This window comes from Lucilia sericata, unplaced genomic scaffold (assembly GCF_015586225.1).
Source record: "Lucilia sericata isolate MDLA Ls3-8-SP2 unplaced genomic scaffold, ASM1558622v1 Contig000863F_arrow, whole genome shotgun sequence".
Classification (NCBI taxonomy): domain Eukaryota; kingdom Metazoa; phylum Arthropoda; class Insecta; order Diptera; family Calliphoridae; genus Lucilia; species Lucilia sericata.
This window is the reverse complement of record NW_023994854.1, coordinates 124,161-139,611: the sequence shown is the minus strand read 5'-3', so window position 1 is coordinate 139,611 and position 15,451 is coordinate 124,161. Positions and strand designations below refer to the sequence as shown.

At 32.3% G+C, this 15,451-nt stretch overlaps 3 protein-coding genes across 3 annotated transcripts in view; 2 read left to right on the top strand and 1 right to left on the bottom strand.

The window, feature by feature from the left end:
• The window catches only part of LOC119608652 (tudor domain-containing protein 7), a 37,182-nt gene extending 26,085 nt beyond the window's left edge, over positions 1–11,097 (bottom strand). The window contains exon 1 of the mRNA XM_037963152.1: positions 10,863–11,097. The gene's annotated coding sequence lies outside the window, so the exon portion shown is untranslated. The remainder of the gene's footprint in view (positions 1–10,862) is intronic.
• Positions 8,643–11,252, top strand: LOC119608642 (the record flags this gene model as incomplete). Its single annotated transcript, XM_037963137.1, is given in 4 exon segments — positions 8,643–9,423; positions 9,426–9,716; positions 10,445–10,815; positions 10,890–11,252. Coding segments are annotated over 4 exon segments (1,617 nt in total), but the record flags the coding sequence as incomplete, so codon positions are not given.
• Positions 11,253–13,952: 2,700 nt separating this feature from the next.
• On the top strand, positions 13,953–14,734 carry LOC119608655 (protein transport protein Sec61 subunit beta). Its single transcript, XM_037963156.1, has 3 exons — positions 13,953–14,110; positions 14,210–14,418; positions 14,481–14,734. Exons 1-3 carry the CDS (start codon positions 14,108–14,110, stop codon positions 14,566–14,568), a joined length of 300 nt encoding a protein of 99 aa, XP_037819084.1. The 5' UTR covers positions 13,953–14,107; the 3' UTR covers positions 14,569–14,734.
• The last annotated feature ends 717 nt before the right edge of the window (positions 14,735–15,451 follow it).

The window sequence follows — 15,451 nt, the reverse complement described above, 5'->3', positions numbered from 1 at the left end:
GGAAGATATATAGATTCTAATCTGGACCTTAGATTAGACCCTAGTCTAAAAGATTTCAATAAACTTTACTTTTATCTACACCCTTTACTTCATCATTGCTTTTGCACACTTTCCCTTTACAAACATCATCTAATCATTTCAATATTCTCCACTATCTCTTAAGAACGTCATTTAGAATAAAACACACATTTTTTCCATTATACCTAAAAAACGTGATCACTTATCATTCTACGTACTTCTCGGGCCATAAATTTATTTGTAAAAAGGGGGAGATTATAGATTTGCAAGTAAACTGTATTTACACATGATTAAATATTAAAATAATGTATTAAATCAACCTTGAAAATTATAATAAAATTAATATTATTTAGTTAAAAATTCTTTCGTTTATTTTACGACATAAATATTAGATTTCAAACAACGGTTTTGGTTTTGTTTTACATATGTATGTATGTATTTAATACGGACTTGATTTAAAACAATTTACTATTGAAGACATGTTATTTATTTATTTACATTTAAATAAATTTTAATAATTAATTGAAAGATTTATTAATATTATTAGAGCAAAGGTTATTTTGTAATCTTATGGAGTTTTTTTTTTCAACTAACAAGTAAATTAGATGTACTTTTGTTTAAAAGTGGAAGAATAAAAATTAAAAGAAAAGTAAGAGGGGAATTTTGTTTAATATGAATTCAGGCGCTATAAACTATATGATTTCTATGGTTGAGACTCCATTCTATAGTTGAGACTATAGTCTATTGTGTAATCCATTCAATATTATAATCTATAGCCCATGCTATATACTACTCTACAGACTATTCTACAGTCCAGACTATAGACCATTCTACAGTTCAGACTATAGACCATTCTACAGTCCAGACTATAGACCATTCTATAGTCCAGACTATAGACCATTCTATAGTCCAGACTATAGACTATTCTATAGTCCAGACTATAGACTATTCTATAGTCCAGACTATAGACTATTCTATAGACCAGACTACAGACTATTCTATAGACCAGACTACAGACTACAACACCATAGACTGTTCTATAATCCAGATTATAGACTGTTTTATAATCCAGACTATAGACTGTTCAATAGACCAGACTATAGACTATTCTATAGTCCAGACTATAGACTATTCTATAGTTCAGACTATAGACTGTTCTATAGTTCAGACTATAGACTGTTCTATAGTCCAGACTATAGACTATTCTATAGTCCAAACTATAGACTATTCTATAGTCCAAACTATAGACTATTCATTAGCGCAGACTACTACAGACTATTCTATAGACCAGACTACAGACTATTACACCATAGACTGTTCTATAGACCAGACTATAGACTATTCTGTAGATCAGACTATAGACTATTCTGTAGATCAGACTATAGACTATTCTATAGTCCAGACTATAGACTGTTCTATAGTCCAAACTATAGACTATAGTAGTCTGCGCTAATGAATAGTCTATAGTTTGGACTATAGAATAGTCTATAGTTTGGACTATAGAATAGTCTATAGTCTGGACTATAGAACAGTCTATAGTCTGAACTATAGAACAGTCTATAGTCTGAACTATAGAATAGTCTATAGTCTGGACTATAGAATAGTCTATAGTCTGGTCTATTGAACAGTCTATAGTCTGGATTATAAAACAGTCTATAATCTGGATTATAGAACAGTCTATGGTGTTGTAGTCTGTAGTCTGGTCTATAGACTATTCTATAGTCCAGACTATAGACTATTCTATAGTCCAGACTATAGACTATTCTATAGACCAGACTACAGACTATTCTATAGACCAGACTACAGACTACAACACCATAGACTGTTCTATAATCCAGATTATAGACTGTTTTATAATCCAGACTATAGACTGTTCAATAGACCAGACTATAGACTATTCTATAGTCCAGACTATAGACTATTCTATAGTTCAGACTATAGACTGTTCTATAGTTCAGACTATAGACTGTTCTATAGTCCAGACTATAGACTATTCTATAGTCCAAACTATAGACTATTCTATAGTCCAAACTATAGACTATTCATTAGCGCAGACTACTACAGACTATTCTATAGACCAGACTACAGACTATTACACCATAGACTGTTCTATAGACCAGACTATAGACTATTCTGTAGATCAGACTATAGACTATTCTGTAGATCAGACTATAGACTATTCTATAGTCCAGACTATAGACTGTTCTATAGTCCAAACTATAGACTATTCTATAGCGCAGACTATAGACTATTCTATAGCGCAGACTATAGACTATTCTATAGCGCAGACTAGTCTATTCTATAGGCCAGACTGTAGACTATTCTATAGACCAGACTATTCAATAGACCAGACTACATACTATTACACCATAGACTGTTCTATAATCCAGACTATAGACTGTTCTATAATCCAGACTATAGACTGTTCTATAGTCCAGACTGTTCTACAGTCCAGACTATAGACTGTTGTATAGTCCAGACTATAGACTGTTCTTTAGTCCAGACTATAGACTGTTCTATAGTCCAGACTATAGACTATTCTATAGTCCAAACTATAGACTGTTCTATAGTTCAGACTATAGACTGTTCTATAGTCCAGACTATAGACTGTTCTATAGTCCAGACTATAGCCTGTTCTATAGACCAGACTATAGACTATTCTATAGTTCAGACTACAGACTATTACACTATAGACTGTTCTATAATCGAGACTAGAGACTGTTCTATAGTCCAGACTATAAACTGTTTTATAGTCCAGACTATAGACTGTTTTATAGTCCAGACTATAGACTGCTCTTTCGTCCAGACTATAGACTGTTCTATACTCCAGGCTATTCTATAGCGCATACTAGTCTATTCTATAGTCCAGACTATAGTCTATTCTATTCAGACTGTAGTGTATTTTATAGTCTATTCTATAGTCCAGAGTCTATTCTATAGTCCAGACTATAGTCCATACTGTAGTCTATTCTATAGTCCAGACTAAAGTCAATTCTATAGTCCAGACTATAGTATATTCTATAGCCCACACTATAGTCTATTCTATAGTTCAGACTATAGTCTATTCTATAGTTCAGACTATAGTCTATTCTATAGTTCAGACTATAGTCTATTCTATAGTCCAGACTATAGTCAATTCTATAGTCCAGACTATATTATATTCTATAGCCCACACTATAGTCTATTCTACAGTTCAGACTATAGTCTATTCTATAGTCCAGACAATAGTCATTCTATAGTCCAGAATATAGTCTATTGTATAGTACAGACTACAGCCTATTGTATAGTACAGACTATAGTCTATTCTATACTCCAGACTATAGTCTATTCTATAGTCCAGACTTCATACAGTTCTATAGTCCAGACTACATACTACAGATTATAGACTGTTCTATAGTCCAGACTATAGACTGTTCTATAGTCCAGACTATAGACTGTTCTATAGTCCAGACTATAGACTGTTCTATAGTCCAGACTATAGACTGTTCTATAGTCCAGACTATAGACTGTTCTATAGTCCAGACTATAGACTGTTCTATAGTCCAGACTATAGACTGTTCTATAGTCCAGACTATAGACTGTTCTATAGTCCAGACTATAGACTGGTCTATAGTCCAGACTATAGACTGTTCTATAGTCCAGACTATAGACTGTTCTATAGTCCAGACTATAGACTGTTCTATAGTCCAGACTATAGACTGTTCTATAGTCCAGACTGTTCTATAGTCCAGACTATAGACTGTTCTATAGTCCAGACTATAGACTGTTCTATAGTCCAGACTATAGACTGTACTGTAGTCCAGTCTATAGACTGTTCTATAGTCCAGACTTTAGACTGTTCTATAGTCCAAACTATAGACTGTTCTATAGTCCAGACTATAGACTGTTCTATAGTCCAGACTATAGACTGTTCTATAGTCCAGACTATAGACTGTTCTATAGTCCAGACTATAGACTGTTCTATAGTCCAGACTATATTCTATTCTATAGTCCAGAATACAGTCCAGACTGTAATGTATTCTATAGTCCAGACTATAGTATATTCTATAGTACAGACTGTAGTCCAGACTATAGTCTATTCTATAGTCCAGACTACAGTCCAGACTATAGTCTATTCTATAGTCCAGACTACAGTCCAGCCTATAGTCTATTCTATAGTCCAGACTACAGTCCAGACTATAGTGTATTCTATAGTCCAGACTATAGTCCATACTCTATTCTATAGTCCAGACTATAGTCAATTCTTTAGTCCAGGCTATAGTCTAGACTATAGTCTATTCTAAAGACCAGACTACAGTCTATTCTATAGTCCAGACTATAATCTATTCTTTAGTCCAGACTATAATCTATTCTACAGTCCGGGCTATATATAATTTAAAGTTAAATTAAATGGAATTTTTTGTTGTTGTTTTAAGAAAAATTTCCATTAGTTAATACTGCTGTTGGTCTATGTAATCTTGTGTAGTTTATTTTAATAGATCCTATATTAAATTTATAATAAAAAAAAATATTTACATATTATTAATTCTTTTGTACTCATTTGTTGTCTTTTTAGTGTTTTATACGAGTGAGACGGTGCGTGAGGGGTTTTGGGGTAAGAAAACGAGACGTTTATGGAAATTTCAAAACAAATACTAAGTAAAGAAAAAAAGTAATAACAATTAAACAAATTTTTATGAAAAACTGATAAGAATTAAACCAGAACTTTTACAGCTGTAGATAAAGTAATATAAAAGAATTAAAAATTAATAAAATATAAAACAAATTAATAAAGTTTTTAACAAACAAACAAACAAGTTTAATATTACAGATCTTGCTGATTAACCCGCTAAGAAAAACTGTTTTACTCACTCTCTAGCAAATAAATAAAGAGAGCCCAAATACAAAACAATAACAAACCTTATAAATGGTGAAATTGCTTGTATTGTTTACATTATTTTGTGGTGCAAAGAGTGCTAATTTTTCACCAAAACAAACAATACTAAACCTAAACTGATAGAAGATCGTAAAAAAACCGAATGATTGTGAGTGACTGAGCGAATAAAAATTTTGTGTATATATAGCTTAAAACATTATTAAGGTCTATGTGGAAACACAAAACACTCAGTCGTTAATTGACTCTTGATCATTTAACTTATTAAAAATAAATAAAACAGTGTATAACGGAAAGGAAGTAAAAAAGGATCTTTAACAAGAATCCTAGTATTTAATTTATAATTTTAATTTATTTCTTTTTTGAAAAAATAAAAACTAAATGTTAGTGCAAGCCACCAGAGCTTTTCTAACAACAATTTCGATGTCGAATAATTCACCAATATTACGTTTACCAGACCTGATTTAAACAGGCAAGAAAAGTGCAAGAAACAACCTTTAAATTATAAAATTAATAGAAAATCTATTAATTAACCAAATACACAAACAACAAAAAAGACTTTTTATAATAAAATTTAAAGCAAAAACAAAGAAAGACAACTAAATAAATTTGTGAAAATTCAACAAATTGCATTGAAAAATAAAACGCAAAAATACTTGAATTTTGAGTTTATATTATAAACGTAAAACACTAGGCAGACAAGACCGAACGACAGACATTTGTAAAGAAAAACAGAAAATAAAAAGAGAACTTGTGCTGCTTAACAATTGAAAACAACCAACGAGATAATTGGATATTGGGGCTTTGGCCGTTGTATGGGTAAGTTTGTAATGTTATACATTTCCCCCCCTCACTTAAAAACACACCTTGAAATTCTTAGAAATAGTTTTTAATTTTTATAATTATATAATAATTTGTGTTACTAACTAATTAAATCGCTTAAAATTATCTAAAGATTAGTTAAGAACTAAATTTTATAGTACTTTCCCATCTTATCTAGTTTCTAACTCAATTTTTTTTTTAGGTTAACGTTTCACTCAAAATGTAAACAATAATGGCCACTTCCGTTCGAAATACTCATTTACTTTCTCTATAACGGAACTCTCTTGCTCTCTATCACTCTATTTACTTTTAATTTCTTAATTACTTCTTAACAAATTATCCTTTTTAAATACCTCCCTCAAACTACATTTATTAAGCCACCATATCTTCTTTTTAAAGCTGCCAGATTGTTTTTTATTTAAGCTATTTAAACCCTTTAAAGAGTTCAAATTTTTTTTTATAATGTCAATTTTATTAAACTCAAATTTCTTTAGACGTCATTACTTTGAAATGCGTCATTGTGTTTTAGATTACATTTAAATTTTTTTGCTCTTGGGTTTTACACATTATTAGTAAGAAAACACTTAATGATCACATGTCTTTTTTTCATACTAAAAAGTAATAACAATAACAAAGAAATAAAACATCTATAGATTAAATGAATCATATGAAAAGAGGGGGATGGGAGAGGAGGAGGAGAGAGAAAAACGTCATTGAGTAAACGAATGGGGGTGTAATGTAAAAATTAAAAAAAAAAAAAAAAACACAATCGTCCCGACCTTAAACTCTACTATAACACGGTCTATATATTATTATATAGTCCAGACTATAGACTATTCTACACACCAGGCTTTAGTATATTCTATAGTCTAGACTAGACTATAGTCCAGACTGCAGACTTTTCTATAGTCCAGACTATAGAGTATTCTATAGTCCAGACTATAGACTACTCTATAGTCCAGACTATAGACTACTCTATAGTCCAGACTATAGACTATTCTATTTATAGTCTATTCTATAGTCCAGACTATAGTCTACTCTATAGTCCGAACTATAGTTTATTCTATAGTCCAGACTATAACCTATTCTATAGCCCAGATTATAGTCTATTCTATAGTCCAGAGTATAGTCCAGACTATAGTCTATTCTGTAGTACAGACTGTATTCTATTCTAAAGTCCAGACTATAGTCTATTCTATATTCCAGACAATCTACTCTATAGTCCGAACAATAGTCTATTCTATAGTCCAGACAATAGTCTACTCTATAGTTTATTCTATAGTCCAGACTATAGACTATTCTATTTATAGTCTATTCTATAGTCCAGTCTATAGTCTACTCTATAGTCCGAACTATAGTTTATTTTATAGTCCAGACAATAGCCTATTCTATAGTCCAGACTATAGTTTATTCTATAGTCCAGACTATATTCTATTCTAAAGTCCAGACTATAGTCTATTCTATATTCCAGACAATAGTCCACTCTATAGTCCGAACTATAGTATATTCTATAGTCCAGACAATAGTCTATTCTATAGTCCAGACAATAGTCTACTCTATAGTTTAATCCATAGTCCAAACTATAGTCTATTCTATAGTCCAGACTATAGTATATTCTATAGTCCAGACTATAGTATATTCTATAGTCCAGACTATAGTATATTCTATAGTCCAGACTATAGTCTATGCTAAAGTCCAGACTATAGTATACTCTATAGTCCAGACTATGCTATAGTCCAAACTATTAGACTATGCTCCAGTTCATACTATAGACTATTCTATAGTCCAGACTATAGACTATTCTATAGTCCAGACTATTGACTATTCTATAGTCCAGACTATAGACTATTCTATAGTCCAGACTATAGACTATTCTATAGTCCAGACAATAGTCTACTCTATAGTCCGAACTATAGTCTATTCTATAGTCCAGACTATAGTCTATTCTATAGTCCAGACTATAGCCTATTCTATAGTCCCGACTATAGTCTGTTCTGTGGTCTATTCTATAGTCAAGACAATAGTCTACTGTATAGTCCAGACTATAATCCACTCTATAGTCCAGAGTATAGTCTATTATGTCGTCCAGACTGTAGTCTATTCTATAGTTCAGATTGTAGTCTATTCTATTGTAATATTGTCTAATATTTATTCCATACTGTAGATTATTCTTTAGTCCTGACTATAGTATATTCTATCTGTAGAATGTATAATTCAAAGTGTCATATTTAGACCCTGCAGGGAGCTACATAAATGTAGCAACTCAACTAAAAAATTTTTAACCGCAACGATATTAATCTGAAAGTTATTCATGTTAAAAAATTAAAGAAAATCTTTACAATATTTTAGAAGTAAGATAATCCGAAGCACGTGACATCTGTTTTTATTATCCGTTATTTAACGATTTTAAAATATAACGTGGCAACTTCCCACATGACAGACTCTCTTAACGGAAGTATGGCAAATGTCTCAGAGTTGCATTAAACACTAATAAACGTTAAAAAAACTAGAATGGCTGTCTTATTAAAGGAAATGTTAATTTTAAGTGGAAAGGGCACTTTTTAAAGCACCTTAAGCATTTTAGATCTTAACATCCAAGACTCATTTTACCAAAATCTTCTTAATTTTTTTTTAACAAAAATCTTACCAAACTGTTTTCTCTCTTCCCCAAACAGAGCTATCTAAACAACCATTGAGTTTTGGAGACGAGCCGGACCTGTTGATAAGAGCACAGGGCCGGAATAGTCTGCATTTTATAAGCGGCATTGCAGCTGCTAATACAGCTGCACCAACGACGACAACAACAACAACTTCTATTCCATTACTTAACGCATCAACGGGCAAAATTAATCTAGAAACTTCTATCAATGATTGCGAAACCGGCTATGTGCCAACGGTTGGCCGTTGGGGCGCTGAATGGCCAAGTTGACTCGCCGAAGCAGTGTCACATCACCAAGGCGCCACCGCCGTTGGCGCCAACCATGGTTTATCGGCGGGATCGGTACGGGTTGGATTGACTACAGCCACCGATTCTGAACAAGATAAACCGAAAATATTGCATTGCATTGATGCTGCCGGCAAACTATGCAGCAATGGTCAATTGCAAAATAACAATGACAGCACAACCGATGATGACGATGATGATGATGATTATGAGGATGATGATGAAGATGATAACGACTTGGCTTTTGGTGGGGCTGGCAAGGAACAACTTAACACTGAAACTGTTAAGGTGGCTGAGCCAAAAGACATCAATTTGACATCAAATCCCTCATCGGAACGTTGCATTAGCGTCAACAAGTTGTTGGAAGAGCAACATCGCAGATGGTGGGGTAGATTATTTAGGGGTAGCACTCCTAATGCTGAGGATGTATGCGGCCGCTTGTGGCAGGGTGATGGCTATAATATGTCAGCGTTCAATCAAACCAATGGCAATTGGCCTTTGGGTCATCCCTTGCCTTTGCCCGATTGGTTGGCCTACGACGAAGAGGATCATCAGAAGGGTATTTTGCATTTGGATTCTGTTTGGCAATTTGAAGATCTTAGCGCTATAATCGAAAGTAAACTACAGCCCATGCTAGAGGAGACACACTACGATACGGTACATTTGTTTGTGGATTTCTATAAGGCCTTCAAACGTACCCGTCGCTCCGACTTGAAATCGTTCTATCAATTCTACGATATACCCATAAATCGCCGTCATCATATGTGTGTTCTTTGGCCATGGAAATAATGTCACGTATTGTGGAAATTTTCCCTATTTTGGAACATTATTTGTATATTGTATCGTGCGAGGAGCAGGTTATATCGTTAAGAGATTATATCGAGACGAGTGAAGAGTTGGGCGGTCTTAATTCTCCCTTGGCTAATGTGGAAAAGGAACATGCTATGGTGGCTATGAAATTGAATATAGCCGGACGTAATGGTGTTATTATCTTGGATCCGGGTTATCATGTAGCCCGTTGTGTAACCGTAATGGAGGATCAAATGTATCCTCATACAGGTGAGTTGTCATTTAGTTAGAAAAAATCCTAGATTGATATGATTTTCTAACTACAATCTAGTCTATAGCTTAGTGTATAGTCTAGTTTATAGTTCAGATCTAGTTCAGTTTTAGTTCAGTTCTAGTTCAGTTCTAGTTCAGTTCTAGTTCAGTTCTAGTTCAGTTCTAGTTCTAGTTCAGTTCTAGTTCAGTTCTAGTTCAGTTCTAGTTCAGTTCTAGTTCAGTTCTAGTTCAGTTCTAGTTCAGTTCTAGTTCAGTTCTAGTTCAGTTCTAGTTTAGTTCTAGTTTAGTTCTAGTTCAGTTCTAGTTCAGTTCTAGTTCAGTTCTAGTTCAGTTCTAGTTTAGTTCTAGTTCAGTTCTAGTTCAGTTCTAGTTCAGTTCTAGTTCAGTTCTAGTTCTAGTTGAGTTCTAGTTGAGTTCTAGTTCAGTTCTAGTTCAGTTCTAGTTCAGTTCTAGTTCAGTTCTAGTTCAGTTCTAGTTCAGTTCTAGTTCAGTTCTAGTTCAGTTCTAGTTCAGTTCTAGTTCAGTTCTAGTTCAGTTCTAGTTCAGTTCTAGTTCAGTTCTAGTTCAGTTCTAGTTCAGTTCTAGTTCAGTTCTAGTTCAGTTCTAGTTCAGTTCTAGTTCAGTTCTAGTTCAGTTCAAGTCTAGTATAGTATAAATTCTAGTCTGTGGTCCAGTCTATAGTTTAGTCTGATATCCATATAATATTGGTTTGTTTGTTTTTATAGGCTGGTTCACCCAATCCAAGGAACAACATTTGCAGCGTGATTATTGCTATGTTTATAGCCAGCAGAATCATAAATATGTCGAATGGAAAGAGCGTGAAATAAGAGGAGATCAAGCTACCTATAAAACATCATTGGTATATGTAGATCAGCCCTATGTCACCGCCGTCGATGTAACGGTTAGACGTAATTTGGTTTATAACTTTAGATCTTTACTATCACGCGATGCCAAGGGCAGAGTATTGGCTGGTATCTATTTGCCCGTCTTACAGAATGCAAATGAAGCTCATTTTACTCTCTTCTATGAGGGCAATAATATGGAACAAAGGGTCAAGGTTAAATTTATGTTTAACATATTCAAAAATCCCAATAAGGTAAAAATTTCTTAAAAATAATTCTAAAAATTGAAAAAAAAACTTACCTTTACTCTTTATATTTTCCTTTTTAGTTACCCGATCAGGTACAACAACATTTGGAGAAATTGTCACCGCAGATGAATATGCCTTTGAAGGAGCTCACCCAACTTTTAGGCTCTTTAGCCGAGGCAGTAATGGATCAAGATTTCATTACTCAAGTTTTAAACATTAACGATGATATTGGCAATATGTCAGCGGAAAATTGACAATCAACCGATTCGAGTAAATCCTCTAAACCCTTAGAAGCAAAAGAGCAAACCGCAACAACTGCAACATCTACCCAAAATCTGGAGCTTAACGCCGAAAAGGAAAAAAGATAAACTTTAAAATTTTATTAAAAAAATATAATAACAAATATATAATAACAACTTAAATAAAATATTAAATAGAACACACACACTTATAACTTCTATTTAAACATAAAAACAATATTTAGATTTTTCTTTAATTTTTCTCTTAATATTTTATAATTTACTTAATTTAATTCTTTAAAGAAAAGGCAAAAAGTTATATAAACAAAAAATAAACACTTATAATTCTAAAATTATAGAAAAGTTAAAGCCGTTAACACACATGTAATCTATGAAATATTTAAAAGAAAAACTATACTCTACAAAAAAAGTTATTAAATATTTAATTTTCTTTTAAAATCCATTAAATATTAACAATTTTTAGTACACAATTCACTTTAAATTTTCTTTTTAAATTAATACTAGTTTATAACAAAATAATTTATTTTGTCGCTAAAAAAGTAGGAAAAAAAATTTGAAAAAAGTTTATACATTTACAATAGAGTTTTTAATTTAAATAATTTAATGTTTAACATTAAATTCAATTTTATCCACATTATTAACTGTTTTTTAAAAAATTTCATTGTGTTAAAATTTTGAAATAATTTGTAGTAAATTTAAAGAAAAGTAAAATGATATATAATAAATAAAAATAAATAAATAAATAAAAAAATTAAATGTATATTCATTTTTAGTTCAGTCGTAAATAAGTTCTTGTTCAAATTATAGCCCAGTTCTTAATTAGTTCATGTTTAATTCTAGTATAGTTGTAGTTCAGTTGTAGTACAGTTCTAGTTCAGTTCTAGTTCAGTTCTAGTTCATTGCTAGTTCAGTTCTAGTTCAGTTCTAGTTCAGTTCTAGTTCAGTTCTAGTTCAGTTCTAGTTCAGTTCTAGTTCAGTTCCAGTTCATTTCTAGTTCAGTTCTAGTTCAGTTCTAGTTCAGTTCTAGTTCAGTTCTAGTTCAATTCTAGTTCAGTTCTAGTTCAGTTCTAGTTCAGTTCTAGTTCAGTTCTAGTTCAGTTCTAGTTCAGTTCTAGTTCAGTTCTAGTTCAGTTCTAGTTCAGTTCTAGTTCAGTTCTAGTACAGTTCTAGTTCAGTTCTAGTTTAGTTCTAGTTTAGTTCTAGTTCAGTTGGGTTGTAGTTGAGTTCTAGTTGAGTTCCAGTTGAGTTCCAGTTGAGTTCCAGTTGAGTTCTAGCTGTGTTCTAGTTGGGTTGTAGTTCAGTTCTAGTTGTGTTCTAGTTCAGTTCTAGTTGTGTTTTAGTTGGGTTCTAGTTGAGTTCTAATTCAGTTCTAGTACAGTTTTAGTCAAATATAAGTTCATTTGTAGTTGAGTTCTAGTTCAATACTAGTTCAGTTGTAGTCGAGATCTAGTTGAGTTCCAGTTGAGTTCTACTTAAGTTCAAGTTCAGTTCTAGTTGGGTTCTAGTTGAGTTCAGTCCTAGTAGGTTCTAGTTGTGTTTTAATTCAGTTCCAACTCAGTTTTAGTTCAGTTCTAGTTGAGTTCTAGTTTATTTCTACATCAATTCTAGGTCAGTCCAGTTTGTAATCCAATCTGTAGTGTAGTCTTATTAAAATTAAATTATTTACAATGTTTTTATTACTAATAAATAAAATTCTTAGATTTTTACTCACAAAATTTGAAACGCTGCTGATTGCCGCTTAAATTTATCTTTTTCTTCCATTTTACACTTTGACAAACAAGTTGTCACTAGAGCCCTGCGCCGACAAATATTAACGGCGGCGGCGACTGACACCACTGTAAGCTGGCTAAGTTTTCAACTACGTTTAGTTTTTAAATTTTCAACGATTTTAAATAGAAACGGAATCCGAGAGATCAGAAAGTGGGATTTTGGAAGCAAATATATTGTTTATAACAACAAAACAGAGCAAGCTCAAAAATTGTGTGAGAAATTATGCAGGGATGAATAAAAAATTCTTAAAAATTAATAACAAAACCTTTCTCCAAGTTTTACGAGGATCTGCCGATAATATATATAAAACATCTTGCAGAAAATCAGTTTCTAAAAAATTTTGCATTAAGAAAATTCTCTGGTTTAAAAGATACATGGGGTGCAAAAGAAGTACCAAATTACAGTTTTTAATCGTTTATTCCCCAAAGGGGCCGAATACCGGAAACCTGTCCGCTTTTTTTTAAATGAACGACGATAAGCTTTAACTGTTTTTGTAACTTTTCTAGTTTAGGGGATTTGAGGTTACCGAATCTACGTTTTTAGCCTTTTTTAACCCCCAAAAAATTCGAATTTCCATAAATCCTGTCTTATTGGATACATTTGGTGGGAGACCAACCTCCTGCCCAAATTTCAGCTCTTTAGCTTCAACCGTTTAGGCTCTACGATGATGAATCAGTCAGTCAGTCTGTCAGTAACGTTAGAATTTTATATATGTATGTATATAGATTTCTTGCATTGAATGTTCGACTTGAATTCAAGTTTCGTTTTCACTGGAGAATTCTATTGAATTAAAGTGTATTTAAACACTTGAAATTTGAATGTTTGACTGGAATTAAACTTGTTTTAAACTTTAATTCCAGCAAGAATGCTTGAATTGGTTAATGACTGCCAATTTAAGTTAAAAATTCGCTTATTTCAAATAGTTTTGTTTTTATTTTTGAAATTTTATACTAAAGTAATTTCTATTTTTACAAAAATCGATGTAAATTTGTAAATTTTTTTAAAATTCCCAATTTTTCTCAATGATAACGGTAATTTCTCATTTCACCACTTGCTGTCTATTGAAAATACAACTCTGCTTAAAAATGCAACAGTTTGTTTTCATCTCGTTAACTGCAGCCAACTTCACTGGCATACGTGGAATGAACGAATAAAAATAATAGACGAAAAGAAACGAAAACTGACATTTTCTTGCATTCACAACTTTCGTTTGAAATCATTTGTGTTTTGTACGTGTAACAATATTGAAATCATAGAAAAACAAAACAATGGTAAATAGAAACGTGAAAAAAGTGAAATTTTTGAAAGAAAAATAATTTACAAATTAGGTGATTTAAATTAAAAACAAACAACTTTTAAATATTTTCCAGCCTGCACCAGCTAGTTCAACCTCAGTGGGCAGTGGCACCCGCTCGCCCAGCAAATTGTCAGCACCACGTAGCGCTGGTGCTGGAGGCAGCAATTTAAAACAACGTAAAACCACCAGCAGCACCACTGCTGCACGTAGCCGTACTACCGGTGGCGCAGGTACTGGTGGCATGTGGCGTTTCTATACCGATGATTCTCCCGGCATCAAAGTGTATGTATTTTGTTATTGTTTATAACTCGAACAAGTGTTTGATTTTTCGTTCTTTATTACAGAGGTCCTGTCCCCGTTTTGGTAATGTCTCTTTTGTTCATTGCCTCCGTTTTCATGTTGCACATCTGGGGCAAATACAACCGCTCTTAAATGACGTACATGACGTGTGCAATGAAATTTTGTTACCTTCAACTCCGTGTGTGTTGATATTGTTGTCGTCTTTCGTGTATCGAACGTAACCCAATTTTATTCTTCATTCATTCAACTTTGTCGACGTCATCATGAATGGGTCGGTCGGTTGTTCATTACCGCTGTTTGAAAGTTAAGTTTCATTGATGTTTCAATGAATTCTCTTTCTCTAGGCTGTTAATGTTACAATCTTCCATAATTTTTAGTTTAATCCTAAATGCATATATTAAGTTAATAACCATTTTTTATATATAAATTAAAGAAAATTTGTTGCTTTGTATAAAGCATTAGAATTTTCTGTTTTAAAAGAAAAAAAATCATTCCACAATTTTAAGTGGCTTTATTATAATATAAAAATTCATAAAAAATAAAATCTTTTTTTTAAAAAACTGAAATCCATAGAAGTTTTAATTTATAAATTGTTGAAACTTAATAAAATTCTAATTGTAACTTAAAAAATTCAACTCTGTTCCAGTTATCACTCTCTTTGAATTTGCGGCGAATAACCCAAAAAACAAAGGGTAGTGTTGCCATTTATATTACCAGATTTAACGACTTTTCTTTAATGCCAAAAAGAGTTGTTTTTAATATAACTACTAAAACCTATTAAATAGAAAATTCAATCTCTTATTAAAATGTTTAAAAAAATATAATTTTCTATAGAAAAAACATTGATACAAATCCGAATTTAAAAACCAAGTTTAGTGTGACCTACGCCGTAATCCGGCCGCCGTTAAATATTCCAAAACAAATCCCTAAACAGAATTTTTTTTAAGCTTAAAACCATTAATATAGGTTTTTACTTTTTTGCAAAATTTTTAAAAATAAATAAACTTAAGTATTA

Excerpts from the sequence above, each read along its gene's own strand:
- LOC119608655 (XM_037963156.1), top strand. Across the intron at positions 14,419-14,480 it reads GATTCTCCCGGCATCAAAGT|AGGTCCTGTCCCCGTTTTGG; the intron begins GTATGTATTTTG and ends TCTTTATTACAG.